At 36.8% G+C, this 21,876-nt stretch overlaps 1 protein-coding gene across 3 annotated transcripts; it reads right to left on the reverse strand.

Moving 5' to 3' along the window:
• Nucleotides 1-3,821: 3,821 nt before the first annotated feature.
• On the reverse strand, nucleotides 3,822-21,847 carry LOC123715203 (neurexin-4). 3 transcript variants are annotated; one of them, XM_045670238.1, is made up of 25 exons: nucleotides 21,659-21,847; nucleotides 21,379-21,492; nucleotides 19,235-19,431; nucleotides 18,564-18,705; nucleotides 18,275-18,478; nucleotides 17,957-18,123; nucleotides 17,520-17,696; nucleotides 17,236-17,397; nucleotides 16,029-16,245; nucleotides 15,543-15,687; nucleotides 15,241-15,347; nucleotides 13,393-13,518; nucleotides 13,074-13,277; nucleotides 12,511-12,690; nucleotides 12,275-12,412; nucleotides 12,015-12,151; nucleotides 11,734-11,885; nucleotides 11,196-11,392; nucleotides 7,951-8,091; nucleotides 7,684-7,863; nucleotides 6,605-6,738; nucleotides 6,181-6,388; nucleotides 5,959-6,093; nucleotides 5,292-5,383; nucleotides 3,822-5,204 (listed from the first exon to the last, which is right to left on the reverse strand). In XM_045670238.1, the coding sequence occupies exons 1-25, from the start codon at nucleotides 21,723-21,725 to the stop codon at nucleotides 5,106-5,108; spliced, it is 3,822 nt and encodes a 1,273-aa protein (XP_045526194.1). In that variant the 5' UTR covers nucleotides 21,726-21,847; the 3' UTR covers nucleotides 3,822-5,105. The 3 variants fall into 3 exon arrangements, with proteins under 3 accessions (XP_045526194.1, XP_045526116.1, XP_045526271.1); XM_045670160.1 differs by lacking the exon at nucleotides 19,235-19,431 and adding an exon at nucleotides 19,779-19,975; XM_045670315.1 differs by lacking the exons at nucleotides 21,379-21,492; nucleotides 21,659-21,847 and adding an exon at nucleotides 19,779-19,910.
• Between the last annotated feature and the right edge of the window lie 29 nt (nucleotides 21,848-21,876).

A 21,876-nucleotide genomic window follows, 5' to 3' on the forward strand; every position in this document is an offset into this window, starting at 1 on the left:
TACGTGCCAAGGCTTGCATAATTTGCTCATTTACAAGCTTGACGATTTCCTAAAGTATAGCCAGACGGAGGCACTCTCTTGTACATTACAGTTATTCTTTTCGTAGCAATTAACTTAGTCATGGGAGTTACACCCCGAGAGCATAGCCACTCTCTTTGACTGTTAAAATTGCATTCTTTCGGTACATTAGCACGTCATTATTTCGCTCATATTCTATTGTAAAGTGGTTAATATAGAGTAAAACAAGAAAACTCTGTTATTCAAAGCACCCCGATGAGCAAGGAACTGTACATATGGTAAAGGCAAACACAAAATCGTCATCAGGAGACTATGGCACATCTAAAATGATAGCATTGTGTCAGGCGACAGGAGGCTTAAAAATATTAAATATGACAACATCAAAAAAAAGTTCTTTTCTCTTGTGTACACAAAAAAAATAGTAACAATAAATGGTACACAAACGTTAGAAAATGCTTACTTATTTTACCTTGAAAATAATTTTAGTATAAAAAGTAATTCCCAAGGTAGAGTGCAAAGTGCTCATACATTAGGCGCGAGGAGACATAGTTTCTACATTATGTTCCCGCGATGCGCTACAGAAAAATAGCTACTGACGTGCACCCGACGACGCACAAGATAGTTGAATTTTATTTCCGTTTTCGAGTTAGAATAAGATCATCAAAGATTCTCATAAGAGCCTTAAATAAGGTAATTGTTGATTGTGTTGTTAATTATATTTTTGAAAGAGACTTTAGCCACTTAATTCGAGGAATTTTAGGCCATACACCTACCGTAGCGAAATGAAATTTACTAATGACTTGCAAAGTTTATGTCTTAATTTAGACTTTATTTGTAATAATTTTAATGAGCAAATAAGGCTTGAAAGCCTGTCAAGTGGCATCGGATCGTAATCGGCTCAGACAGGTGCCGTGGAGGTGGGGAAGGGGGTGTATTTTAATTTGCAACTAATTTCGAACGCTTAACAGTTAAAGCGGATTGCAAAGTTCATAATTACGCCGAAGCTTGCCCGACGCGAACGACAATTTTTGATCATTATTTCACTGTTGTCAGGTGGACATGAGAATTTATATTTATGCATACATTTCATAAATATTAAACGTTTCAATCTCAGAAACTAACACGTCTTACATTTATTTCACATATTTCTTTATGTATTCTGTATGTGTTGCTTGTGTCCTCGTACTAAAACAAGAAAAAGTACACATTAGATTTAATTAGGTGGAAGGAATATGATATTTATACATTAGGCAGAAAAGAGCGTAATGTGAAATCCTATATAATACATATACTATTCATTAAATTATTTAATCTAACTTATTCTAATACATCAAATGTGCCGGTTTTGGTTATCAACGAATCCTATACTCATAGACCTCTTCCAGCTGCTTCTATTATTTTCTTATGTTAGCTCTTCCTGTCCAAGTTTCTCCTATACTCTCTATATCGTCTGCCCATCTCTAGCTCTGTCCTCTTTTCTTTTTCCAGTGTTCTCAATGATAGACAATTAAAAGTGGCGATATAGAGTATCTTATTTTCGATTGAGTTTTAGTGTTTACACTGTTAATGTTTTTGTCATCTCGTTTCTGAGGCGAAAGGGATCTCACTTAGATTATTATAAACGTATAATATAACCTTTATAAAAATATAAGGGTTTTTTAAAATTCCAATACATATGCTGTTAAAAAAAAAACTGTGAGTTAAAATGTTGTATATCGCATTTAACTGAATGCATAATACAACTCAGCAATACAATTATGACAGAAGGCTACAAATTACTGTTTGCGACACACCTCAAAGGAGTGATCACTACACAAATTATAGGATTCCCGGGAGGTGGCACAGATTACACGTTACCACTTTAATGACAGAGTTCTGACGCAATACCTTTCATTTGAGAAGAATAGCTTTGATTGTATACACGTACGATCAAAAGTAAACCGACATCTATAGAATCCACCCCTAACCTATAAAAAAAAACGTAGTATTCAGATTCTAAAAATAATATAATCATGACATACTGCACCTTTAGTCCACACCACGGTCGATTTGTAATCGGACACCGAAGCTATGTTTATATAGAAAATTCTAATGATTTTTAAATATATAATAGACATTATTGTCTGATTATTGTGTGATTTTGTGCTACGGATACTAGTAACAAAATAGTAAGGGGTAGACTGTTTTATGGCTAATTTGAGGCATTTTTAAATTTCTCGAATACATCTCTATCAAAGGAAATCAAATAAGTTTGCAGTTAGAAATTTTCTCACCCCTTTAATGGTGTTTTGCAAAAACAAGGAGCAAATAACAAGGCAATAAAAACAAGATATCCCAGGAGAGCGATGTCGAGGAGTTGTAACTGGCACAGGTGAACGTACAATTTTATTACTGTACCACTCTTGAGACTCAATGTTAAATTATAAACAACCTTTTTACAGAAGATTTTAGCCAATGAATTACTTGAATGCATTAGGAAGTCAATAGAATCTTTATTCATTAAGTCGTTGTGTATATAATTCCATTCGGACATGGACACAATATACAATTACATAGTTGAATGATGTACATATGTAATTGTGTAATTTAATTGATTATACATATAAAGGGGGAAGAAATGCTATGTTTAAAGATGAATTATTTTAATCCATACACGTATGTCGCAGCAGCCAAAGGACCAACAGATGTATGTATTCATCTGAGGCGTGAGGGTGTTCAAACATCCGTGACCGTGGAACTTTATAAAAATCTTATAAAATATATTGTTATAAAAATCAAGATACACGAATGCAACTCCTCAAAAAATTCAACCTTCTGATAATACTCGAGTCGAGAGCTCTATTATCTTATCAAATAAATGTTAAACCAAGTACTAGTGATGTAAGGGCTTGTATCGACATAATATATGTCAAGGGGGAGTGAAATTCAGCGTTAGAGCACAAAGCGGCCGATAGAAAACCATTTAAGGCACAATCGGCCCGCTAAGCACCTGGACCACTTAACCCCTTTGCAAAGCGCTGACTGCCGACGGAGGCTTTTACGTGAGAAAATCTAGTGTTGTCTCTACATCCATGTCGATGTTTCAAGCTATCCCATGGTAAAGTTTTGTTGCCTTCGGCTACGGGTAAACAATTATTTAACCCAAACGTTTGATTTGCAGGTCAAGCTGCAGGGCGCTGGGTATCATACCTATTTGGTAATAATGGAGTATTAACTGAGCAATCGTCCTCTTCCAGTGGATGTTACACTTTATAAAGGCAAATATATACTATTATTTAGTATATTAACTACTGAACTACAAAATAATGATATTTTCATTAAGAGTTAATATTCACCTACGATATTAATATGTTGGCATAATCCCAGCCCTATGTATCGAGCGCAAGTGGTCTTTAGGGCTGGTATATCGGCCATCGAGCACGCGCAGCCTCTCGGCACCTTCGCGGCTCGGGTCACTGGGCCAGGTGACAGCTTATACACTTCGCATACGCTTACCGCTTTTGTTCTACGACCTCATTATACCTAAGCCACGATAACGGTTACTATTAATATTGTTTCTCCAAATTAATTTGCATTCAAATTGAACTATACATTTCAATTTACAAATATTGTTCCACCAATATAACAAAGTTTCTAGAACAATCTTTAGTAATTGATTTAACAATCCTGTAAACACAATCTTTGATAAACTTGAACTACCTTATTCAAGGAGATCGCTCAAGATTTCTTATTTTATTATAAGGAATAGTTGTCATCTGTTTATCTAAGAAGACGGAGTAGGGTGATAAAGACAATAAAGCAAATTATGATATTTGGGCATTTATTTGTGATTTCATAGTAAAATAAAAACTCTAGTCTACGCTAAGTGATCTCTGTGCCAAACTTTAAGGCACCCTTATGTGACGTCATCCACAGACAACAGCATACTATATATAAAGCTAAAAATTATGATATATTTCATTTGAAAAATATTACAGAAGTCAAGAAACCTGCTTGCTTCAATGGTTGAATTTCATTTAACAGATAATATTATTCACTTTGAAGATAGCTATTTCTTAAATATTGTCTGTGGAAATAATGTGTTGCTCAAACAGTATACAAACCTAAACTAATTAAAACAATACTCAAAGGTTAATTTATAATTTATTTTCATTCATTCTTCATCTCGTTTCCGTGAATATTACTTGTAATAATATTGATATTAGTATCAGCCAGTTAACAACTGACATTGTTGCGCAAACTATAGATTAAAAATTAACCCTTTGTTATTGTTTAGTCTGTGCAATTACAAAAAATACATTTGTACGATACAGAAGTCTTTTAATTACAAATAGTAATACAATAATAAATGAGATTCAATACGCTACACAGCTCCTACCTTCATACACACTAAATACGATAAAATAATTAATACACAATAGTTTGTTTTTGCATTTCCAAACATAAATCGCATTTATACAATTAAGTAGCGTTTTGACATTTTTGGACGGAAAAATAAACGAAAATTTACATGAGATTATAAAAATATACCAAAGCCTAAATCTGCCGACCGAAGCTGTGTTCGTCATTCGTGCTGCTCTGATGAGTTCATCTCGTTCAATAACTTAAAACAAAATCTTGTTACTTAAAAGGGAGTTTAAGTTTTACTCTCTAGTGAAGCGAACTAGACAAACATTCACGACATACCGAACGCCGACTTTAGAATAATATCATTTAAAAAGGCTTTAAAGGGATTTAATTTGAATCTATTAAATAAATTACACCTGTTCGTTAAAGCCAAATGGCACTCACTGGGAGAAGAATCAAGTATAAAACGCTTTGTGCTCGTGACAACACCACCGAATATATACCGATACCTAAGATTTTGCAGAATTGGGACTACAGCATCGCGATTAATAGTGATATTAAAGGCTATTTGGAGAGTGATAAGTCATACAAACCTGACTCGAGGGCCAAGCAATTTCATGAATCGGGCATCGACTTGACAACTTGACTGATGCGTCAAAATAACTACGCTATTAAATGAACTAAGGTCGAAAGGCTAAGGGTATGAAAACTATATGGAATGGAAGCTGACGGAGACGCGTCTAGATGAAAAACTCCCTTCGTTTGGTGACCCTCGGGCCGGTGGCGGCAGCGAGGGCAGCCGAGTCGGGGTCGGCCGCTCCTTCCGCTCCCCGTTCCTCCTGCGAACGCACAAGTCAACGGAGTATAATTAATATAGGAAAGTGTTTAGAACCGTTCAGGGAGTACAGACGTAAAAAGCGAAATACCTGAGTGAGGTATTCTCCCTTGTGGCGTGACAGCGCACGCACCAACACTATGGCCACGGCGATCAGCAGCAGGAATATGAAGGCCAGCACGGCTGCAATTCATCAAGATGCCATAAAGAATTAGCAGCCACGGTCAAGAAAATATCTCTTTTACTTAAGATCGATCACTTTATAGAATTGTAATCGAAAACACCTAGAAGCATCAACGTGTGAATTTGAAGAGACCAGGCACGACTCACGCAATTTCTTTTTCGACTAGACATGCATTTTTATTATGTATAATGAAGGATTATGTTTCAAATGAATACAAATTATTAACATCGCTTACAACTACTAAAATCGTACCTTTTAAGACAAATTTGCACGCCATTACGTGTGCCAGAATATGAAAAATTTAACATTTTTCTACCATATTCTTTCAAATAAATAATAATTATTATTAGTGTACTATCAAGTATTAATATTTCACGAGTCTTGAATACGAAAAAAAAAAACAATAGTCGACGTTGGATAGTAAGGCAACGCTAAAATATAGAAAATTCAATAAAAATAATATATAATAAATGAAAATTGACTAATTGAACTGAATAGAAAAGTGACAATTATTTAACCTTTTTACTCAATAAATTAAATTAATCTGAAAAAAAAATATAGGTCCGAGACTCACTCGCGAGTATGGCTTCGTCGGTACGATGCAGATCGTCGGCGGTGTTGTCGACCGGCGGAGGAGGTCGAGTCTCAATGGGCTCCGGGGGATGAGTCACGGGTTCGACGCCGCAGAAGTCTTCGTGGAGGATGCCACCTAACACACAGAATATTATTATTGTATAATATATGTTTAATAATATAATTTGTTTTGTGCGAAACGAGTGAGAGACAGAACACTGACCGATGGCCCGGACGTTGGCGGGCGGGTCCTGCTGGAAGAGCAGCTTCAGAGGGTAGATGTCGTCGAACTCCACGCGACTGACGCATCCCGCGAAGCCTTCGTTCATGGTCTCGTTGCGCCCCATGTACATGTACTGGATGTTGTTGAACTGCGCGTCCGCACTTTCGCGTATGTTGAAGTGGTACTCTTGGGTCTCGTAGTTGTCGACCTGAAGGTTTAGCCCTTTGAGTCTCGTCTCGTTTGAGGTTTGGAGACCATTTAACACGAGAAAGTAAAATGTAAAGTTACACTAGTGCAATACTAAAGACTTTTTTTAAATTACTAGAGATACACTCACATTTATTCGAAAAAATTCACAGACAATTTATAATTGGTCATTAAAAGCAGCTTTCACGAATTTTCAATAAATCGGATGAAGCGGTACCTGCAGGACCATAGTGGCGCCACTGTTCTTCCTGGAAAGACGCACGTCGTGGTACTGGCCCAGCCCGAAGTGCTTCCCTTGGAATATTATCTCTTGACGCTCGAAACCGAAGTCGAACACCACACGCAAATGACCTGGAGTTGTGTTAGGGAGACACGTCAGTTAATTAACCGTTTAGATGATTTTCAATAAAAAAAATATTTTCTGCATTTTGAAGATATAGATTTAGTATATTGTTACGAAGACGGGTCGACTGCAGTGTTTCTAGATTTTTCCACTACTTAGAGAACTTTTCAGCAGGCTGTAATATGATTTCTGACCGTTTCAGGAGAGGGTCACATATTAGAAAATTGTAATTTCCATAATGTTACCCTAGTTTTCAGGAAGCTGAACCCTTTTTTCAGTCGGTTTCAGAACATGTGTAGTAGAGTGGTGCAGTTTTCAGGAGACCCGTTTTCAGGCGTTTTCAGGCCTAGGTATACCCCTTTGATGAAGGAATATTCTAGACCAAACTTTCTAGGTGTGAGACAAGGAGGAAATGATACGAGAGAGAGAGAGAGAAGATCAGAACTTTCTCGAAACTAGACGAGCACTCTAGAACGCCGTACGACAAGGACGGAGCAACGTGCGAAAGAGACAAAGAGTGCGAACGTTCTAGAATTGTGCAATGGCTACGCAGTAGCAAGCCCGCCTAGAAAGTTCTCTAATATTGTTTAGAATTATTCCCAGGGATATATAAGCGAGCCGAAACGCGACTAGTCGCCTTTAGTTTTGAATGCGATTACACGAGAGGAACACCGAAGCGATACAGTGCGAATAAAGTGAATACAAGTGATAAAGTACTGTGTTAAGTGTGCATTAGTGAAGTAATTAGTGACTGTTTTTGTGCGTGTTATAAGTGCATTTCTGCGATTAATTTGTGTCCATAAATTCCTCATTGATTTATCAAGACATGAACGCTTGAAGAAATCTACGGCATTTTCTATCCAATCCCCTAGCTCGTAACAATATGATAAAAAAATAAAGATATTTTACAAGAAAACTGTATAATTTTTCGAATAATATTCACAATAACCTACCAGAGTTGGACACCATGAGCGTGAGGTACTCTGCGGAAATGTTGGAGTAGAACCCGAGCAAGAATCCCTTGGGGTTGGTGGTGGTGAAGCCGACGCGGATCTTCTCGCTGATGGTGGATCGCCACGAGCCGAGGAAATCGTATTTCACCATCAAATTGGGGCGAAGGTTCACTCCGATTTCTGTCAAAATAGATGCCCACTCAAATTAACATTTTATTAAAAGGTTTAAGGAGGAAAAATACTGGTCAGGAAGCAGAGTATACTCACCGTCGGCACAGATCGGGCCCTTGAAGGCGGTCCAGCGGCAGTCGCAGGAGTAGGTGTCGTACCTCTCGAGACAAGTTCCGTTGTTGAGGCAGGGCGAAGACTGGCACTTGCCTACGCAGCCCTCCGACACTCCATACAATCCTACGAGACCAAATATATCAATAATATTTAATTCAAAACGAGAGTTATATATATATATATATATTAACATAACATAACATTTATTTCCAACAACACACACAGAAACACATAAAATAACAATAATCAAAAAGAAAAAGGTTTAATTGTGTAATGCGTGTGTGCTGTGGTTGTAATTGGCCCTGGCTCAGCATTTTGCTGAGGAGCAGATTTGTTCCACAGCGCTGGTCATTCTGCCAGAGACCACAGCAGCTAGTTTGCACCTCAGTCGTAAAAAACAATAAAAACTAATACTGAGTAGAAACAAATAATAATAATAGTAGTAAAAGATAGCAGTGTAAAAAATGTAAATAAAATAAAGACTTTCACACACTTGAAGCCAAAATGAGCCCTATAGTTTTTCCTACAGTCATAGATTGTAATATTATAGCATTTTAGTTTTCTATCATGTCCAATAGGTCGACTACACTTACTGAATTGTCGCTTAGATTTAATAACCCTTTAAATAAACCAAGTTAGTGTTTTGTTAATCCGGCGTCGCAACGTGAACGCATAGGCGTTAATGTTTATGTTAATAAAGCCAATTGACACCCAGCTTCATACAAAGAGTTTTATTTAACATACATTTGAACATTATCTGGGCATAGTTAGTTTTTTTTGTTAAGAGCGAAATCGCCCTGTCCTGTAACTTTGTGCTACAAAGACCATTTACGTTTACACAAACAGTATTTTACTCTTAAGTATCTATTTTTTTAGTTGTAGCGTACAAAACCGTAGATGTTCATTATATTTAAGTTTATATTGCAAAATAAAACCAACAAAACGTGCGTTTTTTGCATGTCCCACCCCTAAACCTTCAAGTTCGCAGCTAAAATTAATATCAATGTTTGCTATTATTTGTAAGGTTTATAACCTTCGTCATTCAAATGATTGTATACTTGGCTTTTTATTTAAAACCTTATCAAACCATAGGTTAAGCTATATAATTGATTTAAGGTAACATTAGTGTTGTCCTCAAAATTTGGTATAGTGGACTGTCCATTGGACGGAACGGTCTTACTATTTCCACTTCCCTGCCAAAAACTACCGTACTGGGTTCGGATTTTAATTAATAAAACATTATTTTGTCAATGGAAGACACCTTCTTGCTAAAAAAAGCGCCCGTTGCCTTGTAAAACGCGATTGTAAAGGATTGTTTTCTAATTGTCAAAAAATTGTGACCACTACGAATGCTACGAAATAACGGTACGCTTAGTTTTATTGAATTCTTAGTCATTTCTCACATTGCGTAATTTACTATTTCATTAGTGGATTGTTTATTCCCTATAAACTTTGGCTTACAAATATCTTTAATCTGGGATATATACATATTTACACAACGTTAAATATTAATGGTAAAAAGTGACGTAATGGAAATATAAGGACTACTCCATACTATGACTACTTCAAATAAGATGTTCTTAAAAATAATAAGTAAAAAGGCTGAAAATTTTCCAAAAAAAGCCTCGGTGAAGGCTCAAAGAAGGCAACTTTGGAGAGACCAAAAACAAAGAAGTAAAAAAAACAAGATAATATTTCGCGTTTCTTACGTAACACACGTGTTGTCCCAGATAAGATTGTTGTACGCCTCAGAATTCAGGTAAGGTTCACATTTACAAAACCAAACTAAAGAAAATCAAATCGTTATATATGAAAATGCTTTGAAAAAAATAAAGAAACTATAGGCAGGTTTTGCTTCTCTGAGAAAAATAATTCAAAGAACCAAAAAGCGTGCGTGGTGGACGCACAAGTGTGAGCACTTACAGAAGAAAACAATAAATTTAAAGCACGGCAAGAAATGTTTTAGGCTAGCTTTAAAAAAATTAAAGATAGGCGTGTTTTAAAAGAAAACTGCTAATAACGAGATTTACACAAGATTGAATTTCTGAATTGAAAAAGCAGTTACCTCGCTACAAGACACATGTTTACTAAGCTAAAGTCCAACAGGAACAAGCATTGCAGCAAGCATCGTGCATTTTAAGATGAGTGACCTAAATACAGTAAATTATGAATAAGACTGGCCCGAAACTCGTAGCTTCAAAAGTTTACTTGTCTAGGTTTAATGATAGTAGTAGATAGTAACCTTATGTTTCATGTTTGTATTTCATCCAAAACTAATAAAAGACTAGACATGCAAGTTTTTTTTTAATTTACCGTTTCTTCTAGCCATTTATGCCTTTACATTTTCCGATTACAATAGAATTTCGATTACGTAACCGTCCCATTATTTTGAAGACGAAAATTATATTTTATTTGATATCTATTTACAAAATATAACCACTGAGTACACTATACTTTAAATCTATAAAAGGATAAAAACGTCTATATTTTTAACTGATTAAATAAAAAATAAAGATATGAAAGTGACGTAATTCACTAAATTAGATAAATTGAATTACATGAATGAGTTTTAGAATTACAGCTACTTGAAAATGACGCGTGTGACGTAACGGACAATTTTATGCATATCGTTTTACTAAGACTTGATTACTGCCCGATATCTTGATTTAATTTACTAAAAAACTTACCAGTGCATTTAACAATATTTATTTAATCAAATTAACCTTAATTTAACTTATTTTAATCGTTAGTCCACTACGTCACAAAGCAAAAAATCTAACTATTCGAGTGAGGCGCAATAATTACTTAAGCAAACTTAAATTTATTAAATTATTATATATTCAATTATGAAATACGCTCTTTTGATTTATTTAACTAAAGATACGGTAGATTGAGTTGATCAATTTTTTTTACATACTAAGATTTGTGTGTGTGTGAACAATAAATGTATGGAACACAGCGCCATTTAAAAGTGTTTTTAATGCGAAATGTAAAGTTCTGTAAAAAAAATGGATTAGATGACTTTCTGCTACTCGTCCGGTTCAGGTCTTAGAGAGATGGAGCTACTATGCTTTCTACTCACACCGTAATGTAAGACCGCGAATATATCGTTATTGTAAAGTTGATTATTAACACCGAAATTTTCTAATATTCCAGTTATATCGGCCATAGAAGTTCTGCATGGGCCATCGTCAGGCCATCATAAGTGCACTGTAGGTTTCACTCACCTCGCCTGGCATACGATCTGAGGTCGACCGGTTTCCCGCTCAAGAGCAAGGCCCTCATGCAGCCGACGAAGCCGTCCTTTCGCTCCAACGTCGCCCCCAGCACGAGGGCCGTGGTGAGGTGTAGGGCCCTCACGGGTTCTTTAGCGGTTCGAATCTCATTTTTCAACGCCCCATCCACGACCACCCGAGCTTCTTTCCTGTTAAAATTATTGATTGATTCATTTACGACATTTGGTTTTCAACGTCCTAAAACCATACCTGGAGTCGTAAGTTCGATCCTCGATCCAATGAACTATTTGCGCACTTAACACTCGCTCGTACGAAAGAAAACATCGTGAAGAAACCAACTTGCCTTTGACCCAAAATCTCAACAGGGTGTGTCAAGCACAGGAGGCTGATCACCTACTTGCCTATTAGATTGACAAATGATCATGAAAGAGATTCAGAAATCTGAGGCTCAGCGCTGTCGCGTAATTCGTGTGACCTTATATTAACTGATGATACAATGATGAAAACTGTTATTCAATTGAAGTTGTACCTATTTCTCTCGATGGACACGGAATGCCAGTGGTCATCGGCCAGCCGAGAGCTGGTCTCCACGGAGACGCCGAGGGGCGTGTCTCCCACTTGGAACTGGAAGTGCAGCTGGTCTCCGCCGATTATCGACAGCTTTATGTAGTCTTGGGGACCCTGCAGGAGTTCAGGGCGTATTTACTATTTTCCAAGACAAAGCCGTACGAGACGTTTGTGAAGCACATTGAGGAGACAATTAACATGAATTATGTTAAGGGAAAAGCAGTAATTATAGATTTCACATACCTTAGCGTGCAACAGCACGGCGTTCTCTTTCGTGGTTTTGAATTCGAAATAGATGTCTCCGCTGTGGCCCAAATCAAAGGCCGGCAACATCACCACGGCGTCGGAGATTCGGAACGTTATCTCGTTGTTGAACAGGTCTATGGTTAAACGTTTTCATCAAGTTGAATCATCACACACACCATGGAGAGACCGTTCAGGTTGAAAAACGTTACAATTTTATCTAAATTTACAATTCTGAAGTGATGAAGAGATTCACTCACCGTCTCCCTCGCACAAGAGAGGTCCGAGGGTGTACCTGCCCTCCTTTTCGTCGAGATGGCTGCCGGTGTCCCCGAACCGCAACTGCTTCACCGGCAAATACTCCTTTTCGGTGATGTCGCCGCCATCCATTTGGAAGTCTGGGAAATCAATTTTATGAGTACTTAATAAATAAATATATTATAGCTTTTGTTAATTACTATGAATGTATTTGTTATATAATACGCATTTTCCTCACCGTCTTTATCCCCGACCAGATATTCCGCATCGCAGTTGCACCACTTGCTGGGGTCCTTGCAGGAGCCGAGGACCCCACAGGCGCACATGCGCGACCCGGGTGGGGCCCCGGCCCAATAGTCCATGCGTTGACCGCTGCGCGACACCCACCACGCGAACGGGTGGAAGTTCGATTCTTCGCCTACAAAAAATATACACCTTAATTGGTAAACAAATTAACCTACCTAGTTACTTTGTCATATATCCGGAACGCACGGTAAGCGTTAATACAACTGCTGCACAAAATGCTTAGTTTCAATTATGTTATCGCATAAGGTGTTTGGCATTAAGGATGTATTGAATATTAAGGGCAGTCTAACATCGACCACCGTGTATAAAACACTTGTATTTTTAATCAATTAATAAAGTTTCTTTTTTTTAAATCTATTTAATACCGTCGCAATTTGACTACCTACGCTACCTGAACAATAAAAATATTTATGTATTGTCAAATATTTCAAAGTTCGCGTATAGAAATTATTTATTTATACATAATTCTTAATATCAAAATAGGAGCATACTCACTGGGTGAATTGAGCAGGCGCGAATGTCTGCACATGTAGTCCAAGCGCTGAGAGCAGGTTTGAGATCGGTTCAACAAGGCCTCGAGCTGAGCTCGCGACGCGTCGTACTCGATATCCTGTTTGAAGCTTCCCGGCTCCTGGTATCCGTCCACGATGCTGCTGCTCGCCACCGCGTGGCTCACGGCTGTCACAATGCGACCGTCGGCTGAAAATAAATTAAAAATATAATCATACTGCACTTTAAAGTTACATTCTAAAAAACAATAAGAAATTAATTAATTCTAGTGATTTACTATGTTAGAAAGACGGAAGACACTCACAATAGGCATGGCAGGTGACGGGGAAGGCCGCTAAGGGCCCGGAGCCGTCGACGTCCACCTTGATGTCGGCCGACCTCGTCAGGCCTGCCGCGTTGGAGTACGCCTGGCACGACAGCGGGTGTGTTGCTGCAAATTTATATTTAAGAGATCGTTCAATACCTGCATACTAAAATAGTGAAACATCATATTCTAACACTACCTTACAACTAAAGATAAGAGACACTAACAACCTGTCGTTTGGCGAAAATCAAACCACAGGCTATGATTATACTATTGGAAAATGCAGATTTATTTAGCTCCAAAAATAAAGTTTTCTTCAGAGTAAATATTAATATTACTGGCAGACACAAGAACTTATCAAACTATCCAGATACAAACTCACAAGTCAATAAACTACGATATCCGGATTGGGTTTAAAATCTACAGAGGACTTACCTCGTATCTTGGCATGACTCTGAGGTTTCAAAAACTAAAACAAACACGGTGCACGCTTATAACCACTCTCAAATACATGCAAGCACACACCCATTCACACACTCACACAGTCACACACACTTAATTCCTTATATGACTTGTGTTAGATTAGTTATAACACTATACCCTATACTTTTTCGCAAAAAAACTGTTTAAACCATGACTGACTAATTGTTATTTAGTTACCCACAACGTGGACCTAGTGTGTAAACTAGCCATAGATGAATTTTGTCACAACCCATTTCTGTCATGAACAAAGTGTTCATTATTATTACTATACGGCAGTGAGGTACAGACTATTAAATAATAAATAAAATGACGCTTCGAAGCTTTTGAGATGTGGTGTTACCGTCGCAGAGTCAGAGACAAAGTCCTTCAACGAATGGGGACGACAGGAAAGTTTAGGACTGTTTAAAATAATAAAAGACATATCTGGGACACGGATAGCAAACTTCAAGACAATAGAAGGACTGGTAGAAGGGAGAAGTCGTGGTTGCGGAACGTACGGGAGTGTACCGGCATCACAGCTTTTTAGACTAGCGCAAGAGGCTTGGCATAAATTTTAATCAACTAAAAAGACAAATGAGGAGGTGTCATTACAATGTCAGATTAAATAAATAAGGGAAAAGGTAAACATAGTGTTACGAGCTAGGGGATCGGATAGAAAATGCCGTAGATTTCTTCAAGCGTTTATGTCTTGATAAATCAATGAGGAATTTATGGACACAAATTAATCGCAGAAATGCACTTATAACACGCACAAAAACAGTCACTAATTACTTCACTAATGCACACTTAACACAGTTCTTTATCACTTGTATTCACTTTATTCGCACTTTATCGCTTCGGTGTTTCCCTCTTGTTATCGCATTCAAAACTTAAGGTCGCGTTTCGGCTCGCTTATATATCCCTGGGAATAATTCTAAACAATATTAGAGAACTTTCTAGGCGGGCTTGCTACTGAGTAGCGATTGCACAATTCTAGAACGTTCGCACTCTTTGTCTCTTTCGCACGTTACTCCGTCCTTGTCGTACGGCGTTCTAGAGTGCTCAGTCTAGTTTCGAGAAAGTTCTGATCTTCTCCCTCTCTCTCTCGTATCATTTCGTCCTTGTCTCACACCTAGAAAGTTTGGTCTAGAATATTCCTTCATCAAAGGGGTATAACTAGGCCTGAAACCGACTGAAAAAAGGTTTCAGCTTCCTGAAAACTAGGGTAACATTATGGAAATTACAATTTTCTAATATGTGATTAACCCTCTCCTGAAACGGTCAGAAATCATATTTCAGCCTTCTGAAAAGTTCTCTAACTAGTGGAAAAATCTATAAACATTGTAGTCGACCCGTCTTCGTAACAATAGTTAAAATTCTACTTACAAGAATGGCACACGGCTCCGGCGTATCCGGTGTCCGTACAGTCGCACGTAAACTCGTCCGCGCTCTGCGTACACGTCCCGCCGTGCTCGCACGGGTTTGGGTTACATCTGTTAAGTAAACCATATTCCTTGTCATACAAAGGTTTTAGCCGAAAAGCATAAATGCTTATGAGTAGGAGATATACAGAATCATAAATATTTTTCCAATGCTTGTTTACCAAAAAAAAAAAATACATTTTCAAATTATCAAATACCGGATAACATTAAAAAATATTTCTCCTTGAACAATACAATAAACCTAACCTGTCAATCATATGGCAGGCATCAAACACGACCTCGTTGGGGCAGCAATACTCCTCAGGCTTCCAGTCGGTCGGAAGACGGTAGTTGCCGTCCAAGGCTATACGACGCATGCAGCCCACGAAACCACGCACGCCGGACTTACCACCTAACAATTTATTATTATTATTAGGCCTTTTATTTATAGGCTTTATATTCATCAACACTATTCGTGTTTTTAACTATATATGAATCTTAAACTGCATTCTCTAATTTAAATCGACGCTGGCTTTTATTAGAAGTATCGCATATTTTTAAAAAAGAAGATGGAACGACGTGGAGTAAAATTAAGAGAGCTGTTCTGGACCGATCATGCTGGTTTTCTATACTGGATACCCTTTGCCCCATTTGGGGTACGTAGAACTTCACATATTGCGTCAAGCAAGTCATCGGATATTGGGAGAAGGGAATTTTAAATCATATTAAAAATCACTATTTTATATGTCTCACCGGCAATGTAATAACTGCTTCCAGTAAAGAATTTGAGTTTTTTCGTAGTTTTGACGGGTCTATAGTTGAGAGAGAGGATCAGCGTGTCCGGAGCCATGGTCAGCATCAGGGAATGCCAGCGGCCATCGTTAAAGAGCTCAGCATAGTTGTCGAGCTTTACCTTGGGTGAACCCTCAGTGAACAGTTCAACTTTCACTTGACCTTCTTCTAGAAAGACCTATTTAAGAAATTTTATTTACAGATATGTTACAAAAATTCAAGATTATATCTTTATATATATTTCTACTGTACGTGTGTATGTCACTGAACTCCTCTTAAGCGGATGAACCGATTTGTATTATTTTTTTTGCATGTGTTTTGGTGGCGTTCTGTATGGTTTAGATTCACAAATTCTCCACTTTCCAGTCGGTATCTAGGTTTTTTTATCTAAGTACCAATAGCATTTGTTCGTAATTAAACTCTTAAACGGCTGGACAGATTTTGATGAAATTTTTTGTGTGTTAAGTGGAGCCGAGAAATATAATAAGTTTTTTTTTGTATTTAAGACACGAGTACAGGACAACGTCTGTCGGATCAGCTAGTTTATTTATATATATATTAAATAGTGACATTTAAAACGTTAAAAAATAAAATTATTTTTCGTATATTTATAATTAAGATTAAATAAAATATCGTCTATATGATAATAATTTACATAAAGATTTAAAAAAGGTTGGTTGCCGTCCCGCACCTGGCTACACCTCTTCGCAGCCAGGTGTAAACAGGAATTGTTTCGATAGATTTATACGTTTATAACGTACATTTATCAATTATCATATTGAAGCTAATCTTCTATTAATTATCATATATGCGTGCCTAATTAAATCTGGGCGCAAGTGTGAGTGGTCCAACCCTTATATAATTAAATCCAGTTTCCAAGTCAGACATGAGGATCTAATAGTCAAAACTCGAGGTTTGACTATTAGATCGATACGATATTTGAATTATTTATTACATATCTTTATTTTTACGCATCTAAAACAGGGAACTGTCGTTATATAGAAAAAAAAAATGTAAATTTTTGCTTTTAAACTAGACCATCAGTCTTATACTCTACGCGGATACATTTGAAACACTCCTTTACTGGATGTAAATGGAAATCCACATCCTACGGAATTGATATTACTTAATCATACAAGGTTGTCCAGGAAATCACCCAAAAACTCACCTTAACATATCCATCGGATTTGAATTTGTGGTAAATGAGCAGTCCGTGCAACTCGTAAGTCCTAAACTCTAGAGACACGTTCAACGTGTTACCACCCGAGTATCCCCGCAGTTTGGCGTACGAGCCCGCTTTCAGGAACGTCACCGGGACCAAGGGCGGCTCCTGGTAAGACCAGATTATTATGTTACCTCTTTTTATATGATAGACTAAGTTTCTTTTTAAATTCGTAATCGATAGCCTCATTCTAGGAAGAAAAATAAACATATTGAACTAAGTCAACTCACCGGACAGCTATACAGGGTGTTAACTTTCTGATACTTAAAAGGTTCTCCGGTTTCGTATCCTTGCTTCAGTTCGTATATAATGTTCGTCGAATTCAAATACATGTTCTCAACACACCCCGTGAAGTTCTGGTTGACGACGAGACCGTCTTGGAAGTTCGGTACACCGCCTATGTAGAACTAGAAAATAGATTTTTACATTTACGTATTTGGTAACATTTACAACAAACATTTCTACTAAGCCTTAACACTAAAGTTTTTGTCTCATCGAAAATAAATCTGCAAACTCAAACTTACAACATTTATTTTTTACAAAAATAAATAATTTGCAACATTAGTAGGACGGATAACTATGTGTTTTCAATACGTTATTGAGTTTCATCTTTAGACGTAATTTTAATAAACATGGCCGATATTATTTGCTATAGATTTGAACTTACCGCTCGATTGAGGTTGAGCCGAGAAAACTCCCCCCTTATTCGTCCCTGTACCACCACTCGGTCTACCGAGAAAATTATATCTCTCCGGTTACGGGATATTACAACATCGTGCCATATGTTGTCATCCAGGAGGCTGCCCACGGACAGGGATGTCAATAGTCCTGAACCTATTCAAATATAAATATTCAAATGTTGTGTTATGTTAATACTCTATGGGCTAGAATCTGCAGCGTACTATAACAATCGTAGCAATCTGTCATTACATACTATGCATATACATATATAAAAAAACGTTACGTTAAAAAAAATATCTCTCACCTAGATCAATGTTAAGTACAAGCCTATTATCCCTCAACTGCAAGGCTAAGTAGTCGCCCTGAGTACCGCGAGAGTACAGCAGAGCCCCGGAGGCGACACTGGTCTTAAAACGGAAGCGCACCGTTTCGCGTGATGCTGATACCGGGTCTCGGAGTAAATCCACTTTCACGAGAGAACTTCCATTAAAATATAGGGTATCGGCCACTAAAAAAAAATACAATATGAGATCCCAAAACATCATGACACGACATCAGAAATATTAGAAATATTAAAGAGAAACAAAACCCACCATAATCACACCCGTACAACTCCACGCGCATAGAGATCTTATCTCGCCACCTCATGGGATTAATCCTAATGTATTGAGCAATTATAGGCACTTCGAATTCATTTTTAACTATTGTATTGCCATCGTGGTTACCTCCAAACATCTGAAAATATTATATGATATAAACACAGCCAGAGAATTACCACACGAGAAAGAATTTTCATTCTATTGTATTTCTATTTAATAAAAATATTATGAACAACATTATATTAATTTCATCTAAGCCTGGGTTGGAGCTTGGAACTATAGAAAAACATATCCATAGTATTGTCTTTTGTTACCATAGCTTTTACACATTTAAAGGATAACACTTTTTTACCGGATTGAAGCTATGTATTATTATATAGTTCAAATTATTTTACATAATTTTAATTTTTTTCCGACGTTTCGCGTGCTTTACAGCGTGCGTGGTCACTATGACTGAAGACAAAAGGTGTTGAATGTCAAAAAGTATCACAGTTGTAGAGAATTTTATATTATCTGTATTTATTTACCCGGAGTAAAATAATTATAAATAATACATAGCTTCAATCCGGTAAAAAAAGTGTTTTCTTTAAAAACATATTCAGCAAAATGTTGACTTATCTGCCTGTTAAGAATTTACAACTTCTCATAGTATCCATTCCTATCACCTTTTCATATCCATCTGAGTCAGATACGACCCGCCAGCTCTCCCCGTTATCAGAGTACAGGAGCATGTACTCCGAAACGAACTCGTTTGTCGCAAACCGCCCCCTGGTGGCAATCGCACGTAACTCTACGCGCTTGCCCAACTTTACCGTCAAGTGCTGATAGTAGGAGCTCTCTTTCGCCGTCCATGCTGAGGTTCCTTCACCGTTAATGTTAGTTAGTGCTATTTACTTTTAAACTTTTAAGTTACAGAAAATGTTAGTTGTTAGAAGGATGATGTTATAGCCAGTTTTGTATTCATTCTACAATACATTTTTTTTCAATTTGGTTAGAGGCTGTTGTTAGATATTAACTAAGGTTAACATAAATGATAAACAGAGTTACTTGTTTCAATACAATCATCATATCGACATGAAAATATCAAAAATTTTGTTCAACCATCTACATAGGTTACATACCAACTAAATACTCTACAAAAGAAGCAGCACATGCAAAGTATCCCACCATGTTAAGTGTTGTTAGTTTATAACAATAGTCTCTTGTTACCTTGACTTCACCCCCTGCAGCTTTATAACGGGCATAATCAAGGCCATTGCTACCATAACTTATGTGATACTCTTGAACAAACTCTTGCGAATGGGCGCGCCCTTGCGTAGCCACTCGCGTCACATTCTTCACGCTCCCCAAATCAATGATGAGTTGCTGATCAAAGTCATTCTCTGACGCCGTCCACGCGTTCAAACCTTATGTTAATTATTTACTTTAGTTTTACGATTTTTCAGTGAGTGTTAGGTAAAATTAAATGCGATCAATATATATTCATCATTTTATTGTTAGACCCAAAAACTTATTACTAACTAAACAACCTACATTTTTAAACTAAATATGAAACCTTTCACCTCACTAAAATCATATTTTCGATGTACTTAATAAGGTTTTTCCTTCTTCCCCAGGAAATTACAAGCAAATTCAGTATCAGGTTCACTCAATGGTTTGCCACAATTCAAAATATCTTCAATGTTCAAGAATACAAATGGTGCATCTTCTCTCTTATATGCTTCGGAGTTTTCTAAAGCGACAGATACAACATAGGATTCATTTAGCATGCATTCCTCAAACACATAGTCTTTCACCACATTATCCACATAAAGTTTTGTACTTGTTATCACTTCTCCCAATTTTAACTCATTTTTTATGGAAAAACTTATAGTATCAAGAGGAATTGAAGCTACACCCTTGCCTATATTTTTCAAATAACTTTCTTTAAGACACCATATTCTATAAAAGCAAGCTAATTTTTCTGAATCCGTTTTATATGTCTCAATTTGCTTCCATTCTGTGTGAGTAAACTGTTTTCTCATCAGTCGAAAGAATTCAGAAACATTTTTGTTAACAAGAGGCTCAGTTTTCATAATATCAACACCAATCCTTTGCTTAGTATTACCAGCCAAGACTACAAAATCTGCTTGATGGGATATATTAAAATCTATTGATGATTTATCTTGTTCTAACAAGAATGGCTTGCCTAATGTATCTCTCCCTATACATAAGCAATTATAAGGAATATCAGTAACTGTGCTCAGGTACTTTCTTATAAGCAGTCTTCCTACTAAACTTGACTTTGCATCTTTCAAGAACACAAACTTAGATATTCTTTGTTTTTCTTCTGGTTGAATGAAAGAGGATATAGCTAAGACCTGTTCTTTAGAAGGTTTCCATGCAGATACATCAAAAGCCCATCGTGTATTAATGAGAGACATCTTTAACTGATATATTGGTAAAATCTTGAAATGTGTAGACCAATTAACGTAACAAAGGAATACAGATAATTTTTTATACCATGTGTGAACCTGTAGACATTAATCCTGTTCAGGGTCACAAACACAAAACAGAATCCTAATATATAAGCAAAAAATAACAAAACTGTCAATATGAACATGCAGTGTAAAACAAATAAAAACATACAATAATGTGATTGAACTCCCAAATACATGTTAATAAGTTGCAAAATAGTAAATATACTTAAGATTTTCATTTTTTATTTCAGCCATGAATAATAAATTTGCCATACAACTACAAATACAATTGTATATCTATTATTTAAACATAGCACAAAGGAGTATTGTTTAATAATTTATACACTTACCATACAACTTAGCATTATCCGGTCCTCTTTCTCTTAAACTAGAAGTAGCAGTCAACTTAGCAGTCTCTAGAAGAGGCTCATTACACTCATAGTCGTAATAATATCGTACTGAATCTGAAAATCGCAGTTAAACTTTATGTTAATTAAAGTTATTCTGATTCAAATTAAAACTCAGTATTAATACTTGTTAAGTTACGTCGATCTTAATAAATCTTATCATTTAGAAATTTATTCAACGCTTTTTTAACGAATATGTGAATCCTAACTACATTACACTAACCTGATTTGACGCTTGTTAAGCTTAAACACAGCACCGCAACGAAATAATACAAAGTATCAATCATCATAACTTCATAGCTATAAATAATGCAGCTAAATATTAATTCGTCGTTGTAATAGAATTCAAATAAAAATTTGTTTGATCATTACAAAATTCGGTCGGCGTTGGAGCAACGCAGCTTGCGGACAACACCCAAATACATGTAAATTGCCAAAAGT

Source organism: Pieris brassicae, chromosome 1, assembly GCF_905147105.1.
Source record: "Pieris brassicae chromosome 1, ilPieBrab1.1, whole genome shotgun sequence".
NCBI lineage: Eukaryota > Metazoa > Arthropoda > Insecta > Lepidoptera > Pieridae > Pieris > Pieris brassicae.

What these genes read in the sequence shown, in the direction of transcription:
- LOC123715203 (XM_045670238.1), bottom strand. Translation starts at nt 21,725, where the DNA reads ATGATGATTGATACTTTGTATTATTTCGTTGCGGTGCTGTGTTTAAGC. An exon ending in TCTGGTCGGGGATAAAGACG is followed by an intron (nt 12,413 to 12,510) that starts GTGAGGAAAATG and finishes TTGATTTCCCAG; the next exon opens with ACTTCCAAATGGATGGCGGC. An exon ending in GCGCCACTATGGTCCTGCAG is followed by an intron (nt 6,389 to 6,604) that starts GTACCGCTTCAT and finishes CTAAACCTTCAG; the next exon opens with GTCGACAACTACGAGACCCA.